Here is a 19,596-nt window from a genome sequence, read left to right on the forward strand (position 1 = left end):
CTATTGGGCTATATGTACAAAGGTAGAGGGTCCTCTAGATCTTCTACTTTGGGTGGAGTTTGGGGTGGAGCTATAGTAGACTACAAACCCCATTCATTTCCTTTTCAAGTCCTCACTATTGACTCATAAGAATACAATGGAGCTATGGCCCCACACTAATGGAAAGGCGAGTGAGGTCTTGGTACCAATATTTCATTGGTTTATGAATAGTGGGGTCATGAGTTCAACTCCATGCCCACATTTCGAGCGCTTACTAGATAAGGGTTTGTAACTCTTCATCTATTTTTGATCGTGAAGCGTTTTGCCATGTGTATAACACACAAGTGCAACGTCTTGTTCCAAACTTCCAGGCATTGTTTAGGAAAAACCATTTTCCCAAACACACAAAAGTCCTTTTCTTGAATTTGCCAAGAGGAAATTTTTAGAAAGAAGGCTATTTTTACACTATTTTTCTCTATTTTGAGGGGGAATTTCTCCTTTTGCGCTTGCCCTCAGCCGGCATTTTTGAAATGCACGATATTAAGCTGACACATTTTCCCCAAACTCTGCTTCCAGGTAGTCTGAACGCTGCCTTACTTTGATCCCCAGGCCAAAAAGTGCAGCGTATGATCTTGCCATGCAAACACACTAATCTCCATGCGCAGCAGACCCTTGTAGACCCTTAAAATGACCCTACATTCGTTAGCCGTGTCTATCTGGAGCCCATCTTCTCGCTTTCGCGGATTTTCTACAAAGGTCATATTTTATTTGGAGCTCTCTGTGTAGACGACGATGGACTTGGCTTTGAGATCGTTGGTGGTGGCTCCGGCACAGCTGCCAAGGAGGCTGCAAAAGGCTGCCTCCCAGGCAGGATTTCGAGTACAGAAATCACAGATGCGTGTTTTGAGTTGTAGCGCTACAGGGGACAAAGATCATGAAGCTGTGCAAGACAGCACCCTTGCAAAAGATTTAGATCCTGATTCTTGGTTCCAACCAGTTGCTATCTCAGATCAATTCTTTGGATGGACCTCTGATAACTCTCAAGGCAATCACGCCTCTAAGGCAGGCATAACCAGTAAGAAGTACATAATATTGTGTTTGATATTTTCATGTTGTGGGAAGTGTATTCTCTCTGTTGGATGACAATGCATTACTGCATTGCAAGGAATTTTCTCAAATTCCATCTGATCATGCTCACATTTTACTTATATCTGTACATTTGTACTTGGTTGGCTTCATTGTGGTAAAATTGCCAGTTTTGAAATTCTCAGTGGTTTTCTTAAGCTATTTGGAAATTGAAAGTGCAGTGTTTGCTGTTCTTTTCCCCTCCTCAGCTTTCACCATCCTTGTGGTTATCGTTTGTCTCTAGTGGTAACTGTCTCGTGTTGACAACATTTTTTAATTTTCCAAGATGATGAATTTGCATGAAAGAGGCTTCTAAATAAAATGAGAATCTCTTGTAATTTTTTGGTTTTACTATGTAGACCTCACAAGAGCTACTTTCTACCGTCTGCTATTGTGCAGTACTGCAAAAAAGTAACTACATGAGTATTGACTTGCGATACAGGGTGGGTCAAAGCTGGAGGAATTGCAATTCTGGCAGTAGGCTTTGCCTTTGGTGCACACGCACTCTACTTGAAACAAGGTAGGGGATTTATGTCTTTTGTGCTGAGTATTTCTTATGTAAAGAATCGTCAGATTGATTATGAGCTTGAAATGCAACCTTATTTACTATATCTCTCTGCTCTGTTGGGTATTATGGTGGTTGCCCTTCCTTGTCCACCACTTATGGAAATGAACTCTAAGTCTTTTGTTATACCCTCCAAAATGGCCTAGAGAAAGTGACCTTCATCATTTACGGTACATGTAGATGCACAATCTGATTGCGCACACGATTTGAAGCACTTGCAAAGATTCAAGGTGCACAATCATGCTAACCTGATCTGCAGAGGACTTGAGGCACAAGTTGCACTAATCCTAAGCTATCTATTGACCGTGCTGGATGTCCACTAGCGTATATTAGCAATCATCTACATTTTATAATTAATGATGCAAAGAGGATTGGGCATCATAAAAGATTCAATATAACGGACTATTTGGGACTGAATAGGGTCACGAGATCCGGTTCAGCGAGAGTAATGTAGGTTTTTAACAAGTCTAGTTGCAAACAAGTAGCAAAACAAGCGCCATTGAAAATCCTAGCAAGGCTCCAAGATAGGCAATCGTGTCTCACAAATATATGTAGTTATATGGGACCGCAAAATCACCATCAATTTCTATCAGGTCTGTCTTTACGGCACTAGATTCCACCCTTGTATACCAATTTGGGTTGGCATGTCATCAATTGACTTACGTAAAAAGAATGCATTGGAGACCGCCACCGAGTCCAAGTTTAGTAGACATACTCCATACACACGTGACACATTCACAATGCCATAGGAGACCTCCATCGTGACAAGTTGAGCAGACATACTCCATAGACACATAGACATAATCTCAATTTCCTGTGATCGAGGAACGCGAGGATGACCAGACCTCACTTCGTTCGATGTAGCATCTGCAAAGAGCTGAGTAGGACCTCTCTACCAAGGAAGCTAAAGTAACTCCCGAGCGTGCTAAAGAGAGGATACAAGGGGCCTATGCACCTCCTCTAAGTCTCTTAAGTGCAAGATTGCTATCCCTCTCGAGTCCAATACCATTTGGAAAAGTACCTGGATTGAAGACCATCCACATCAAGCAGATTTAGGTAACGCTTTTGAATAATGCTGAAATAACTTGGGACACCCCAAGCCAAAGATCTAATGCAACACACGCGAGAGAATTTGGAAGAACTGAATAAAACTGAGAGAGAGACGACACGACATAATGGAGTTCCACACCCAAAAGTACTAGCACTAAAGATTGGCGCCCTTTCTCGGTATTTCTTTATTATTATGCTTCAACAAGTACAATGTTCGAGGGTCCTCTCTCTTTGCAGTGCTCCCAAGCAAATCTGCTGGAGGAGTCGTCCTGGCACATTGATAAAGGTCTTGGCCAATTCAAAAGCAGTTACATGAAAAGCATTAATCCCCAAAAGTTCATGCGCCCAAAAGCAATGCGCTGCAGCTAGTTGTCGTAAAATGTGGACGTCCGTACAGTGCCACGTCAGTGATAAGCAGAAAACGTAGAAATCCGTACAACGCTGCCACATCAGCATTATCTATGCAATTATGGTGACTTGCTTTATTTTAAAGGTTTTAGGTCCCTCGGCCGGGGTACCATAAGTTGATACAACTTATTAGGTCAGAACCCTTTAATTTGGGCTACTCAGACGGGTTCCATAAGTTGGTTAAAACTTCTTCCGACTCTTCCCGCGAGATTCAGGCCCTCTTCTGTCTGGGCTCTTTCCTTTAGGCCATGCCACGCCATGCGTCGCCATCACTTTGTGACATACCCCTCTCTTGAAAGAATTGTAATCGCCCTCTATTATGCTTGCAAAACAGTCATAGGACAAAAACTAGTTTAGCAGACACCGACTCTTAAGTACGGACGTACTAGACCACATATATCTAGTACTTGCTTGAAGACGATAGTCATTGAACATTCATATCACATTCACATCACTATCCTTGTCGAGATCTTAGATGAAAATCATGATCATGTAACTTATTTAGCAATCATATTTAGACCGCGCTGATCTGTGACGGATATCTTGATTGTCTAAATCTTGTCACTATCATATCCACATCACCGCTCAGGTGAACAAGACAAAATGCTGCAGTCATTTTGTCTTTCAAACATGCACTCGAATAATACACACATGAGAGAGCACATGTAACAGATTTATTTTAGGAATTCCCATTTCAAAGTACTTCTTTACATAAAGTCATTCATCAAAATACTGTCAGCTCGTCAGTATCCATGCAATCTCAAAAGAAATCAGTGACTTTATTCCATCAAGGTAACCTGTGACAAAGGAGCGGAGTAACTCCCCTTTTGTGCAGTCCGCACTGCATTGGATTCAACCTGCTGATTCATCAGTTACTCATTCATCAGTTACTCTTTGGAATAGTTGGTGCTAAACCAAAAGCTTCAAGGTAAAGCTCTAATATCTGAGGAGTATCTTCTAGGTCCTTCCCACGTGCACATCTAACCCTATATGCATGTGGATAAGCTTTAACTCCTATTTCTAGGGTTTAGGCCAGCCTGGGAAGTGTTCTGGCACCCTTGTGAGCCTGCACGCAGGACGTGCATGCCCAGGCACTCTAGAGTAGCTGCATACCCTCTGATTGCACATGAGCACAACCGGTGTCTACTAGGTGTAGGCATTGGGGAGTGTTCCCATACAGTACCATTAGTACCAAGCCTAGGTAATAGTTGCATACGAAGCACCTTTTATTAGCAGTTCCCCAACTTATTAATAAGTGACATTTTAGCACCAAGGTCTTTGGGTCTAATAGGATACTACTCGACCCAGCTTTTAATTCCTATATAAGTGACCCTAGGGGTCACTTCTAAAGGTAAGAAAGTACCCCGAGTACCAGTCTTCAGTACCCAGCGCTAGTAGTAGAACGAGTCCAGCGTTTTTCAGCCTCAGTCATCAGTGTTGTTCAGCCTCAGTCATCAGCGTTTTTCAGCCCTCAGTCATCATAGATTTCAGCCCTCAGTCATCATTGTTTTCAGGTTCAGTCACCAGCATTTCTAGCATCATCATTCATCGATTTCAGATCTCAGCCTTAGCCTCGCATACCCAAGCATCTACCCCACGATCCCATTAGCATCTCAGCATCTAGTACCCTTGTAACAACATTTAAGCAAATATAAAGCAAATACCTCTCTAGCGATAGAGAGGGGGGCCCTTGGAGGGGGTTTTGGGACCCCAGCTGGTGTTAGTCTTCTCTCTCTCTCTCTCTCTCATAGAACCTTCATTCACAGTATCATTATTACAGGCTTGGACACTCCAAGCGCGAAATCGATAGCAACACACGAATAGAAACTTCAAAATCATTGAAAAAAAAAAATAAAAAAAAAAAAATACGACACGACAAAGTTTTGCGCGAGAGAGAGAGAGAGAGAGAGAGAGAGAGAGAGAGAGAGAGAGAGAGAGAGAGAGAGAGAGAGAGAGAGACACGACACGACATGACGGAGTGCTGCGCCCAGAAGCTTTGGCCTGAAAGATTGGCGTCCCTCTCGGTATTTTTATTATTATTGCTCACAACAAAGTACAACTCCCTAGGGTCCTCTATTCTCAGACTCTGCGTCCAGATGCTCTGCAGAGTGTGAGGCACAAGGGCTCTTTTAAACTTACAAGGGATGCCCAAAAGCAGAGCCCCAAATGCAATTAGTCCAAAAGCACTTCCCCCCAAAAGCGTCTACTTCCATGTGGCACCAGCAGCGCAAATCGCGGGATTCCGTACAATCCTGCAACGCTTCTTTTGAGCGCATTTTACGGGCATCCTCCTCAGAGTTCAAGCTTTGGGTCTTTAGGGTTTTAGGCCCCACGATCGGTGCTCATAAGTTGGTCGGTTCAACTTCTCTTGTCCACTCGGTCATTTCTCTTCCATTTGGTCATTCCATGTCATCACTTTGTGAAAATCATTCTCTCTAGTCCTTGCACATCTCTCATGAAGTAAAAGGAACTTTCTCATTCAGTAAAAGGAACCTTGATTACGCACTGAGCACTCATCCCGAGCATTCACCATCAATCACTTCCACCGCACATTATATTCCTCCATCCGCTTGGCATCCAAAGTCGGGTAGTTGTTGAACTTGACTAAATATCGCATACAAATTCCCCAACTGTGTCCATATGAGGTATTTGTATACAAATACATGAGATGAATGAAACAAACCAAAAGTGGATTTTAACACAACACACACCACACGCACACACGAGCATATGTCAGTACCTAGTTCTACACCCACTATTGGGCATTGACGATGTTAGTGGGGATGTCGTGGTATTTAGTCAATACTATGCATGATGGAGCTGATGGTTATATTGTCTTGTGGGTGACTACCATAGGTCTATACCTTGCACTTTCCTTCAAGGGTGAATCTGGGCTTATCCTTGATTCATCTCGGTATATATATATATATATATATATATATATATTTTCAGGTTAATCTTTGATAAATAAAAAATAAGAATTTTAACATGCACAATTTTTGGGATATGACATAAGTCACCAAACGTGACTTGCATAACCATCAAATAGTATCACCTCAAGTAATGATTGGTAGATCTAGTGTATATGCCGCATAAGACAATGCAAATTTAGGTGATCTAAATGTTTTATGTGGTCCTTAATTGAATTCACAAATGCTGCATATTTGACCCACACGACTTTGTAAATTTAATTCTAGTCACAAAGAATTTGTTTTCACATGAGAGTTGCAAAAATGTCAAGCTCATATATAAGTAGTTACCATGGATTATTGCATGCATTCTACTCATGTTTTCCTTAGACTAGGGCACGAGTTTCAGTGAAACATCAATTGTTGTTTTGCATAGGTGGTTTTCGTGGGTGTAGTTACTATTGAGGTTGTGTGCAAAAGTGAAGGATTAAAATTTTTATGAGTACTTTGGCTAACATTTTATAAGTTTGCAAAAGCATTTCTTGAGATCTTTTCTAGATATCATGTACTTTTTTATTTAAATTCGTAATAAAAGGACACTAAAGTGTTCTTTCTTGTACCAAACTAGTGTTAAAGCAAGCCCACCCTCCTTAAAATCCTTGGCCTTCTTGCCCTTATCCTTAAGGTAATCGTATTGGTTGGCTCGGTATAGATACTTTCTCTTCGTCGTGTACATCAGCTCATTAGAATTTGAACTCTCAGAGGACGAGGAGTCCTCATCCGAATTGTCAAAGTGGTTTCGAGATATTTTGTGGAATCTGCTCCTCTTTGCCTTTGTTGTTTTTCTGAGTCTTTCTCCGCTTCCTATCATTTTTGCCCTCATCACTGGAGTCAAAAGTAAGAGGAACTCTCCGAGTTGTTAGAAGAGGACGATGATAAACTGGGATCATCCTCGAAGCGAACATGCTTCTTTGATTGATTGGTAGCCTCAAAGGTAGATTTGCGACCCAAGTAGCCTGGATAGTTTTCTGCTCGACTCTTTTTCCACCTTTTGTCTTGGTGCCGCCGGTGTAGGTTTCTTCTTTAAAGCCGAGTTGAGAGGCGAATGGATGGCGGCGCCATGGAGAGTGCATCTTGTCAAGGGGAGGCCTCACCAAACTTTTCACGTACTAGTGATCCTTGGAGTACGGTAGCATCTGTCGAGCACAATAGTCGACCCGTTGTTGATGTTGCATCTCCATTCTTTCAAAGATGTGGATGGAGACGGACCATACTCTTCTCCCAAATCGCTGGCAGGAGGTCGATGCCCGTTGGAATCCCTGTTGTTTTCTTGTGTACCTGAGTAATCGGGTGCAACAGTTTTGTCTTGGTGGGATTCAACGACTGAACCCATGTGTGCTGCAAATAAAGGGATCGGATTCTCGATAGAAGAAGAATCGTTTGAGCTCTGATATCATTGTAATAGACTTGGACACCCCAAGCCAAAGATCTAATGCAACACACACGAGAGAAACTGAAAGAACTAAACTAAAACTGAGAGAGAGAGAGAGAGAGAGAGAGAGAGAGAGAGAGAGAGAGAGAGAGAGAGAGAGAGAGAGAGAGAGAGAGAGACACGACACGACACGATGGAGTTCCTTGCCTAGAAGTATTGGCCCCAAAGATTGGTGCCCCTTCTCGGTATTTCTTTATTATTATGCTTCAACAAGTATAATGTCCGAGGGTCCTCTCTTCGCAGTGCTCCCAAGCAACTCTGCCAAAGGAGGCCCTGACACTCATAAAGACCTCTAGCCAATTCAAAAGCAGTTACATGAAAAAACATTAAGCCTCGAAAGCTCCTATGTCCAAAAGCATGGGTTACAACGAGCTGCCGTGAAATGCGGGCGTCTGTACAATGCCATGTCAACTATCTGCGAAAAACGCGAAAATCCATATAGCGCTGCCACATCAACATTATCTATGCAAGTTTGGTGACTTGCTTTATTTTACAAGGTATTAGGCCCCTCGATTGGGGTACCATATGTTGTTACAACTTATTAGGTCAGAAACCTTTAATTTGGGCCACTCGGACAGGTTCCATAAGTTGGTTAAAACTTCTTCTGATTCTTCCCAAGAGGTTCAGGCCCTCTTCTGTCCGGGCTCTGACCTTATGCCACGCCACATCATCACTTTGTGACAATGCCTTATACCTCATATAGAACAAAGAACCTAAAGCCTTCTTTTCCACGATATGCAAAAGAATCAACAATTCTAAATGAGTAAAGAATCTACCCTTGATTCCAAACATGCTCTCTGTGCAAGAGGTATGAATCGCCTTTTTCTATAAGGCATTAGTCATGAGGGAGCTGCTAGCTAATACAACTACTCCACCTAAGCATAGGTAACAAGATTATCCTCCCTGTGAACAAGAATTGAGGACCATCATGTAATGGGCAAGCCATTGGCGAGGCGCTGAATTAACAATAGGCGTACGTCAGAACTTGAAAAAATTGTTACTACTAACTTGAGTCGAGACATAGTAGAGCGGAGTTCTCTACTCAGATGCACTAGCCCTTAAGTCGCATCCCTTTCGATACTTTTTTTGTATCAGTAAGCCACAAAAAAGTGGCGGGGAGTTGCTTTCCGCAACTGGGCTCAATAGCAACAAATACAAAAACTGTTGCCCACAAGCTTTAATTGCTAAAAACATGGCGCCCTTAAAGCTTAGCAAAGTCGATTCCTTTCTAAAAGATTGCCGCCCAAAAGCTTTTGCTTTTTGCCGCTCTATGCAGGCATGCAATTTGATTGCTCAAACCATGCAACACTAGCACAAAGAACACAGGTCACTGAACAATTACAAGCGCATCCACATCACTATCCTTGTTGTGATATCATACATGAATCGTAATTTGTAGCAGACTTGGCACCCCAAGTCGAGAAACTTGCACGACACACGAGAGAGAATCACTTTAAAATACTTCACACTTGAATAACAGTTCAATTGAGTCGACACGGCCTGACGTAGTTCCGTGCCCAGAGAGATTGGCCCCAAAGATTGACGCCCCGGTCCCCTTTCGGTATTTCTTTTTATATTAATGCTTGAGCAAAGTACAACTGCCCACGGGTCCTCTCTGTGCAAAGGCTTGTCAGAGGCACTACTGAGCTAGAGAGTGGCCCATGGGTCTTATTTAAAGGTCCTTGGCCATGGAAAAGTAGTTACATGAAAAGCTTTCAACCTAAAAGCAATCACCCCAAAAGCTGACACTGATTTTTTAGCCAACGTAATTTACGGAAATCTGTACATTGCCACGTCAACACTGTTAGCATGAATCCCGGGTGTCCGTACAGCCAGCCACCGCAATTTTCGTACAGTCAAGCCCACCAGTGCTTTATTTTTAAATTTATCCAATGTCCCTAGGGTCCCTTGGATGGGACCCTATAACTTGGAACAACTTATTTCCAACTTATAAGTTTGGGTTGAATTCATTTAGCATGTCACATCATCAGACTTTAAGAAACTTGGGCACCCGAAGTTGAGAAACTGGCACGACACACGAGAGAATCACTTTAAAATACTTCACACTTGAATAACAGTTCAATTGAGTCGACACGGCCAGGCGTAGTTCCGTTCCCAGAGAGATTGGCCCCAAAGATTAGTATTTCTTTTTATATTAATGTTTGAGCAAAGTACAATTGCCCTCGTGTCCTCTCTGCTCAAAGGCTAGTCACCACTATTGAGCAGAGTGGCCCAGGGGTCTTATTTAAAGGCCCTTGGCCATGGAAAAGGAGTTACATGAAAAGCTTTCAACTCAAAAGCAATCTCCCCAAAAGCTTGCCCTGATTTTTCAGCCAGCATAATTTACGGAAATCCGTACGCTGTTAGCGTGAATCATGGGTGTCCGTACAGCCAGCCATCACATTTTCCGTATAGTCCAACCCGCCAATGCTTTATTTTTAAAATTATGTAATGTCCATACCCTGCCCATCGGACGGGACCTTATAAGTTTGGGTCAAATTTATTTGGCATGCCACGCCATCAACTTGTGACATACCCCCTCTTGAAAGAATTGTAATCGCCCTCGATTATGCCTACAAAAACAGACAGAGGCCATAAACCAGTTCAGTAGGCACTGACTTTAAGTATCGACGCACTAGACAAGTGCACATTGATATCATATTCAAATCAAATCTCATAAAACAAATTCATTCGAGATCTAAGACCATGATGTTGGCGACGTATTTAGCAATCGCATCTAGATCCACACCGGACCTCACTGATGTCGTTTTAGCTAATTCTTATTGCGATCATGTCTATAGAATCTCAAGACCGAAATGCTGCAGCCATTTCGTCTTTCAATCTTGCACGCAAACAAAATCACATAAGAGAGTACACATCAATTAGATTCGAGTTCGGGAATTCCCATTTTCAGTTTCCTTATTCATAAAGTCATACAGCAGAATACTGTCAGCACTGCAGTATCCCTAAAATCCTAAGGGAAATTGGTGATTTTATTCTGTCTAGGTAATTTGTGACAAAGGAGCGGAGTGACTCCCCTCTCGTGCAGTCCTCTCTGCACCATATTCAACCCTCTTGATCTGCGGGACTTTTCGGAATAGACGCAGCTAAGCCGAAAGTCTTAAAGGTAAAGTTCGAATATCTGAGGAGTATCTGCTAGGTCCTCCTCCTCCATCCACTTTGCATCCAAGGCCGGATAGTTCTTGAATTTCACTAAGAACCGCCGAATCACTTTACCTTTCACTTCCTTTCTTTATGAGCTAGCATCTGTTCTCTGGAATGAGTATCTCCTCGCTCTCTTCCACTTCACAGGTTGCTCATCAGGCTCCCTGTCAACTGGCACCTTACCAGTGACTCACATGAAAAGCATTTTGAATCTTCCAAGTGTCTAGCAACTTGACTCTGAAGGCTACAACATTTATCTTTTCTAGGATCTGGAAAGGGCCATAATCCTCATGCTGAGCTTTGGAAAAAGCTGCTCCTTCCCCTTTCGTTCCTATAGGCGTGCCTTCTCAAAACGTAATAGCACCCAGTCATCCTCCTTCAATTTCAAGTTGCGTCCATGTTTATTTGTTGCGTTCTTATGCAATGCTTGAGACTTTTCCGGAGCCGCGGGAACCTTGGCAAAAGCAGTGTCCAAATCCCTCGTGTACTGGTTTGCTTCAAGAATCTTGTCCTTTGTGCTTAGAAATGGAGGGACTTTCTTAGCACTTTCGGCTACCTCAAATGGCGCCTTCCCCGTCTAGGAGTGAACCGTGTTATTGTAGGCAAATTCTACCAAAGGCAAGTACTTTTTTCATTGATGTGACAGTGAGCAGCGGAGAGGGTGAGAGCCACGCACATCGAAAACATTGGAGGGAGAGAGAGAAAAAACGCTAGAAGCACAGGTGCTTTGCAAAACAATGCTTTAAATACACGATGCTTGAATACAAAACCCCAAGCACTCCTTTTATAGGATGTTGGGTTGAGGTAGGGCAAAAATGTGTAACTGGTGCAAAAAACAAAAAAGCCAAAAAATGGCTAAAACTGTGTGCACCCAGCTAGGCTAAAAAAATGACCGGTTGGACACATGCTAAAGTGTGCGCCCATGCAACCTACGTGATGTGCCATGCCAGCCAGACTCAGAAAATGACCGGCTGGACACGTGCTAAAGTGTCTGCCCATGCAACCTACGTAATGTGCAATGGGTGGCCAGCCCAGGACAATCACTAGCCGTACAAAATGGCGAAGCAACTGTGGTGTAACTCTAACAATCGAGTCTTCTGATCCGAAATGTAAGACTTCAATAAATGCAAAATCAGTGAATTGGCTATCTTAGATTGCCTATTTGTCTGTGGGTGGAATGAGTGGAATGAGGATGAGAATTGCAACCACATGCCAATGTTCTCCCAAATTTCCCTCCAAACCAAACTTGTGAAGGGGGGATCTCTGTCTGAGACAATCGACTCAGTCATTCCATGTAACCGAAAAATCTGTGCAATGAACAATCTAGCCAAATGATCAGGCTTGACCGTCTTCTTTACTGGAATAAAGTGAGCTTGTTTGCTAAATTTGTCAATAACTGTCCAAATGCCATCGTGCCCAATTTGAGTCTTGGGAAGAAAAAAAATGAAGTTCATAGCAATGCTTTCCCAAGGGCGGGAGGGAATGGGTAAAGGTTGTAGAAGTCCTGGTGCCTTATGTCTGTCAAACTTGACCGTTTGGCATACTAAGCAACTGCGAACGAAGTCATCCACATCCTTTTTGAGCCTCGGCCAATAGAAGTAACACTCAACACCCTCAAGGTGGTATCTATGCCGCGGTGGCTCGTAATAGATGGACAATAGCACTCTGTCAAAACCTTTTCCCTCCAAGGCTGTGTAAAACACAACATCGTTTTTCGCATCAAATATCCGTCCCGTATGGAATAGCTTGACATTGTCTCCCAACTTTGTATCCGTGTAAAAATGTCAGCAAAATGAGGATCTCTGGCGTATTGGTCGACCATATCCTCGAAGCTTCTGTGATGTATCACGGAAATAGCCAGAATCAAGGGCTTTCGAGACAATGCATCTGCCACTAAGTTCTTTTGTCCCTAAATATGGACAATCTGGAAGTGAAACTGTGACTGGTTGTTAGCCCACCTCATATGCTTTTCCAAAAGCTGCTTCTGTGACAAGGAGTAGCATAAACTTTGATGATCCGTAAAGACTGTGAAATCAGCTCGGAGTAAATAGTGTTAGCACTGTGTAAGAGCATGGATAACTGCCAATAGCTCTTTTTCATAAATTTGTGCTACCAACTCTAGACATGAAAACATCGTGCTCTCGTAAGCAATAACATGGCCTTCTTGCATCAAAACTGCTCCCAGACTACGACCACAAGCATCACAATAAACTTCGAATGGCTTTTGCCAGTGTGGCAAAGCCAACACTGGTGCGGTAGTCAATTTCTCTTTGAGGGTTTGAAAAGCGGCAACCTTTGTCGGTCCCCACATGAAAGGGTCTGAGTCTATAAATGCAAAGGAGAAGCTATCTCTGCAAACTTTCGAATGAACCGCTGATAATAAGAGCACAAGCCCAAAAAGCTTCGAACTTCATGAACATTCTTTAGGTCAGGCCAATTACGAATAGTCTCAATTTTGGCCGGGTCCAACTATACTCCTTCTGCTGAGACGATGTGCCCCAAGAAATGTATCTCCGCGGCAAGAAAAAATCACTCTTTTTCGCATTGATAACCAATCTATGCTTCCGCAATGCTTGAAAGACCATTCATTCTTGTAGAAAACTATAATGTCGTCAAAGAGAGTGCCCACAAAAGATCGATACTCTCTGAAAATCCTATCCATCATTTGATTAAATGTTGTTGGAGCATTCGTAAGTCCAAAAGGCATAACCAAATATTCGTATAAACCAAAGGTTGTTCGGAAAGTTGTCTTGTAGACATCCCCCGGAGCAATTCGGATATGATGATCTCCACTCTTCAGATCAATTCTGCTAAAGCAAGAGGATCCCTGTAGTTGGTTGAGAATATCATCGATCCTTGGGATAGGGAATCGATTCTTGATCATGATTTTATCCAGAGTCGTGTAGTCAATGCATATTCTCCAAGATCCGTCTTTCTTTAGTACTAGCAATACCTGAGAGCAGAAAGATGAAGTGCTAGGTTGGAGGAGACCCTTTTCTAGAAGTTCTTTTACTTGCTTCATTATTTCTTTATTTTGGGCTCGGCTAACTCGATAAGGTGGCCGGTTCTGTGGTGTGATTTCGGGAATCAAATCAATCGTATGGTCCTCAGGACGAGGTGGAGGTAACTCGCTTGGTAGGCCTTCTGAGAAACGATCAACCTGTGTGCGCATAAATTCTTGTGTTTCTTTTCTAATTGAGACATATTTGATTGTTGTTCATCATTCAGTTCTTTCAAGAAGATCGAGTAAACAAAAAGACTGGATTTCATCAATATGGAAATGGCCGAAGCGGATACAAGTGGGGCAGACTCACCCTTCAGTTTTACATCAAGTACAATTTCTCTGCCCTTCTCATTCTTGAAAGTCACTTTCCTGGCCCTATAATCGACCACTGCACTGCTCTCGTGGAACCAAGGGATTCCTAGGAGGATGTCACACCCTTCCAAAGGCATGATGTAAAAGTCCTCGTGCTCTAAATACCCCTGACAATGCAAACGAAGTTTGCCAATGGACAGGTGTAATGGAAACATCCCGTCCGGGTGCTGCTAGAACTGCCTCGGCTTGTGGGCCCATTCTGTCGGGCGTAATTCCAAGCCGAGCCGCCAATTCAGGTGAAATGAAGTTGGCCTTGGCTCCTCCGTCAAAGAAGATGAGGGCTTCTTGATCTCGTACTTTGCCCCATGCGCGGCAAAGTTTTGTGCTTTCATCCATCTGATCTGGGTTGGTCCCTAAACAATCTGGTACCAGTCTTGCTTTCATCTTTCCTTTTCTGCCACGTTCTTCGGTTGCTTTGGAACTCTCTGGCCTATGTTCTGATTGTCCTCTCTGTGCCTTTTTGGGCCACCTTGCAGATATGTGTCCTTGTTTTCCAGAGTCAAAGCACTTCCCTTCCTTGAGGTATTCTGATTTCTGTTCCTCGGTTAGTTGGGGTCGTGCGTCCTCTTTTTTCTGAAACTTCCTTCTTCTTCTGTTATCATTTGTCGAATCATGTCCGGTCTTGGGTGTCAAAACTTGATCAGTGGGGTAAGTCAGGCTACCCGAATTCATAGCAAATTCTTGCTTAGCATGTCCTATCAGTTGTTGTATGGACTCAGACTTCTGCTGAAGGCAATAATCTCGGATCTCTTTGGTAAGTCTGTGAGAGTGCGCGTGTGCGGAAGCATGAGAGATGGACCACCATCGGATGGCGGGTAGGGTAATCCAAGATGAGGGGAAAGCCAGCCTGCGTTGTGAAGGGCCTCTGAGAACATGTGTGGTCAGACCAAGCTGTCTGCATCGTGATCATCTTGTAGAAGTAGGGAAGCCAGACTGAGCAGTTTGCGCTGTGAATAATCTCTGAGAAGAGGAAAGGCCAGATCAATCTGTCTGCGACGTCTTGCCTATATCTCCTGCCTTCAATCCTCGGGTGTCAACCAAAACATAATCCACGCCAACGCCGCCACCAAACCGCATCTCAGTGTGGCTCTCAAAGTGAATGAGCTGGGAGTGGTCTACTGCCCAGGTCGGGGGATGAGTCTGTTGTAAGGTTATCGAGGGTGAGTATAAGCAACTCTGAAGGTAGCAATCCAAATGATCGGGAGTGTAGAAGCGGAATTGCACTTCTATCCAAGCCAAGCTCCGGGTGACTCCTGATGTAGTCGCGGGATGCTTGATCTCCCGCATTTGGCGGGTAAACTCTCCAAGACACTGAAGTCCCACTCCAGTCTATAGATCCAAGCAATGAACCTGTCCAAGAAGAGATCCAAGATCCTCTCCCTAAGTCCATGTAGATGCTCTTGTGTAAGCAAGTGATTTGACGTGTCGAGGTCCAGTGGTAAGTGTCTGTCCACCAAAGATGGTGGTGTCTTCTCTGGGAATGCTGGAATCCCATATGCCACGAGTATGGCCATATCTCGTGTGAACTCCTCTGATGAGTGCATAGGTGTGTCCATAGCAAACCACAAGTCACCACCTCCTCTGGAGTGCGCAACCGCCGAATGATGGCTGGAATGAATTGATCTCCCAAGGATCGTACGCTCATAGATGATCAAGCCGATGTCGAAGATACCGTGTATTGCAGCAGTCACTGAGAGACCGCATGGACCACCAGCGGATGGTGTCTTGGCAGGAGGTAACTTCATCCTCTGTGAAAAACACAAGCCAAGAGGCTGTTGTCCACCAAAAAAATGCAACTGCGAGGTGATGAAAAAGGCTGCTGTCCAGCGAATTTTCAGCGTGCTCATACGCTCTCGGCGGGGTCTGGAGTGGTGCAGAGTGTGTAGGGAGGGTTTATCTCTGTGTGCACAGCCGTCGGAGGGCTGAAAACTGAGAAAAAAACGGCAGTGGGGAATTGCTGAAACTGAAGTGAATGAAGAGGATTCTCGCCGGCAAGGCACCGGATGCCAAGTCGGGTTGGTGGTTGCAAGATCCGTGGTTGGAAGCCTATCGCTCCCCTCTGTGCAGCAAACGCTGCCCTACTGTCCAAAAAATGTAGGCATTTCAGCCCTGAAACGCAGATCTGTGCAAAACGCAAATCTGGCTGAAAACGCAGATAGAGGGAGGGGGTTTTCCGCGATGAAAGGACCTGTAGAGGCCAGCGCTTGCTGACTTGAGGTGATCGCCATGTTGGAGAGCAAAAACGCAGGTGGAGAAGGGTTTTTCCGCGACCAGAAAAGCTCCAGATTCCATTGCTTGCCTGGCTGATGGAAAAACGGTGGCTGGTCCAGCCCTTGGGAGAGAAGCCTGATGCGGGAAGCACCCAGATCATGGAGAGCTGAAGCTGTTGATACCATGTGATGCGTGAGCTCTAATACCATGTGAGAGTTCCTGTGAGAGAGAGAGAGAGAGAGAGAGAGAGAGAGAGAGAGAGAGAGAGAGAGAGAGTAGACACAATCGCTAGTGTAGGGGAAGAGGGGGCGATCAGTCCCCCCAGTCCCCCCTAACTACCAAAGCACGAGACCCGTACAACATAGTTACTCGGAACGGAATTTCGGAACGGGGAACGATAACGACATGAGACGCCATTCCCTGTTACAGCTACTCAATTTTCAAACACGGAACCGGGATTTGGAACGGGAAGTTGGAAGGGGAACGTGCAATGGAGACCCGAAAATGGCCATTCCTTGTAACTATGCTGTACAATGCCTGGCCCCATATATGTCACAAACTGCTGACGTGTCAAAGCCCTGAAGAAGGGAGCCAACCTGCAGATGCCGGCCAAGGGGCCTAAACCCTAAGAAGAACAAGTAACAGAAGAAGTCCTACCAACTTATGGGGACCTCGTCCGCTGGGGGCCTAGTGACATAAAGGGACTAAAATAAAGCAGGACCCACACACACACACACACTGAAGAAATTGCGTAGCTGCTGATGACGTGGTAGATTTTTGAAAATTGCGTTGGCTGATGATGTGGCAGGTTGTACGGATTTTCGTAAATTACGCTGGCAGCTTTTTGGCTTTGCTTTTGGACCAGATGCTTTTGAGTTTGAAAGCTTTTTATTGTAAACTGCTTTTGGGGCCTAGGGCCTTTAAATATGAGGTTAGGGCTCATTCTCTGGCATGCTTCCTGGAGAAGGTGCAAAGTCTCGAGTACCTGCTTGTACTGTGTTAATGCAATATACAGAAATACTGAAAGGGGCGCCAAGGTTTGGGGCCAATACTCTCTGGGGTGGAATTCCGCCACTCCGTGTCGCGCATCGTCTCTCTCTCTCTCTCTCTCTCTCTCTCTCTCTCTCTCTCTCTCAGTTTAGTTGTTATTGAAGTGCTAAAAGTCTGTTCAGTCTGTTCTTTTCTATTGGCACGTGGTGCCCGTTTTGTGACAGTGGTATCAGAGCATCAGGTATGTGCTTTTCTGAAAGCATACCGGTCCTACAAAAGAGCAGACAGAGCTATTGGAATTTTATCTCAGGTATCTTCGCCTTCCAATCCGGATCTGTTAGCTACTCCCACCCTTACTTCATTGCGCATCGGGCGCGCTCCCGTCTTCATCGCTGTGTCTTACAGGGCATAAGCCATAAAGAACCCAAGACTTGGAATTCATGGATTCAGCAGAATATTTGTAGTTTCTGCTCAAGGAGCTTCACGACATTCTTTCGCGGCATCCTCAACAGAATCTTCCGATGCTGCAAAGTTTTCAACAATTTTTGAACTACATGTTACCCCCTCTGATGCCCCAGGTGGTACCTCCTCCTCCGGCACCAGAAAGTAGGAGAGCTTCCAACCGGCAACCTTCTTAGCTGTCTGTTTCGATCGGGGGAGTCTTCAGGAATATGGTGCAGCCATCTGACCCTAATCCAGTGCAACCGCCTTTGCCACCGCCATTGCCCCCACCTCCACCACCACCGCCACTAGGTTACAATGATTGGAGCCCATATGGATACCTTTATTATCCATACCCGGGATATGTGCCTAACCCACCCAAAGATTTCAAAGATGGTGGCACGACAGTCAAATTTTTCATTTTTTTCGGGGTGAAAGATAGCAAGAAAGCATTGCAGTTCCTATAGCAATTCGACAATATCTATGCTTTGGGGAACTATAGAGAAGAATCCAAGATTTCTCGAGCAACGGGATTTCTTAAAGATAATGCTTTGCAATGGTGGAGTTCAATCGCGACACAACTGCATGCTCCAAGGACCTGGCAAGCTTTCAAGACAGTTTTTGTATGTAGTTACATGACTTCTATGTTTGAAGTCCGGATATTGGCAGAGTGGGGCAACTTGAAAATGCTTGCCACCGAAACCATGGACGAATATTACCAAAGGTTTCTCGACGTGTACCTTCCGGTGTTGTAAGGTGCAGCCGAATGAATGTTGAACTTTGCTCAAGATGAGTGCTCCGAACTGTGCTCAAGGGTTCCTTTTACTTACGGAAGGGAGAGCCTTCCGTTCCTTTAGTGAGAGAGTGCAATGGGCACAAACAAAGTGGATGAACACTGTGAATGAAGGTGCTGAGACTGAGAGACAGAGAGAAGAATACGACACCAGAAATGTTGTCAAACCCTCCTCCAAAGGCCCCACTCTTTATGGCGAGTCGTCTACTATTGATTGCACAAATCTCTACAATGCTTGGACTTGCCGACGATGTCGACGACGATGAGGACGACGACGAGACGGACTGAAATCTGAAAATGCCAAGGGTTGAAATCTGCAAATCTTTATTTGCTGAAGATTCTATGTCGGTGACGATGTCGATGGCGACGCGCTGAAAACTGAAAACGCTGGTGCTTGTGTTGGTTCCGTCGCGGTAGATCTGCAAAATGCTGAAATGCTTGGCATATGCAAAAACGCTAGGGCTGAAAATCTGACTTGCGGTGGAAATCTGCTAATGCTAGGGAATCTGTTGTGTTGCTGTGGGAATCTGCTAACGCTAGGGCTGATCTGCCGTCTACTGTCGTCGGGAATCTGAAAGTGCAAAAACGCTAGGCCTTCTGTTGAGAGAAAACGCCAGAGTTGTCGCGGGGGTTGGCCTTGTTGAGAAGTTGCCTGTTGAGCAAGGTGCTCCTGCTGCCTCTTCTGCTAGAAAGTGCTAGCTCTGGTTTTCTTATATATTATCTTACAAAATTGCCCTACCTAGTTTCCAACAAAGTCACTTAATAAAGAAGTGAAAAATGTCAAAAATAGGGAAAATAGGTTTAATGCATTGGAATATTCCCCTAATGGATTGTGATGGGAATTCTTATGATCATACTGTGTACAATTGGAGGATATGCATCTAATCTAAGTGACTGGTCATGCACGGTCTGCGAACAGACTCACAAAAGTGCCAGATCACTTCCTATTCTAGACTTGACTTGACTGACTGAACCCTAGTCATGCTGTAGCTTGTCCACGGACACATAGGGTTGGATGTGTCACGTGACATCCCCTCCTTTTCAAAGTGAGGTACTGGTACCGAACTGTATGGCGTCGAGGGAGATCGCCAA

General features: G+C 44.4%; 1 protein-coding gene across 1 annotated transcript in view; it reads left to right on the forward strand.

Moving 5' to 3' along the window:
* Positions 1–582: 582 nt before the first annotated feature.
* The window catches only part of LOC147437718 (uncharacterized), a 57,253-nt gene continuing 38,239 nt past the window's right edge, over positions 583–19,596 (forward strand). Inside the window, exons 1-2 of the mRNA XM_086487215.1 lie at positions 583–1,054; positions 1,547–1,624. Of these exons, the coding sequence (XP_086343341.1) occupies positions 772–1,054; positions 1,547–1,624 (361 nt within the window). The 5' untranslated portion in view covers positions 583–771. The remainder of the gene's footprint in view (positions 1,055–1,546; positions 1,625–19,596) is intronic.

Source organism: Adiantum capillus-veneris, chromosome 17 (genome assembly GCF_014529385.1).
Source record: "Adiantum capillus-veneris isolate H3 chromosome 17, ASM1452938v2, whole genome shotgun sequence".
NCBI lineage: Eukaryota > Viridiplantae > Streptophyta > Polypodiopsida > Polypodiales > Pteridaceae > Adiantum > Adiantum capillus-veneris.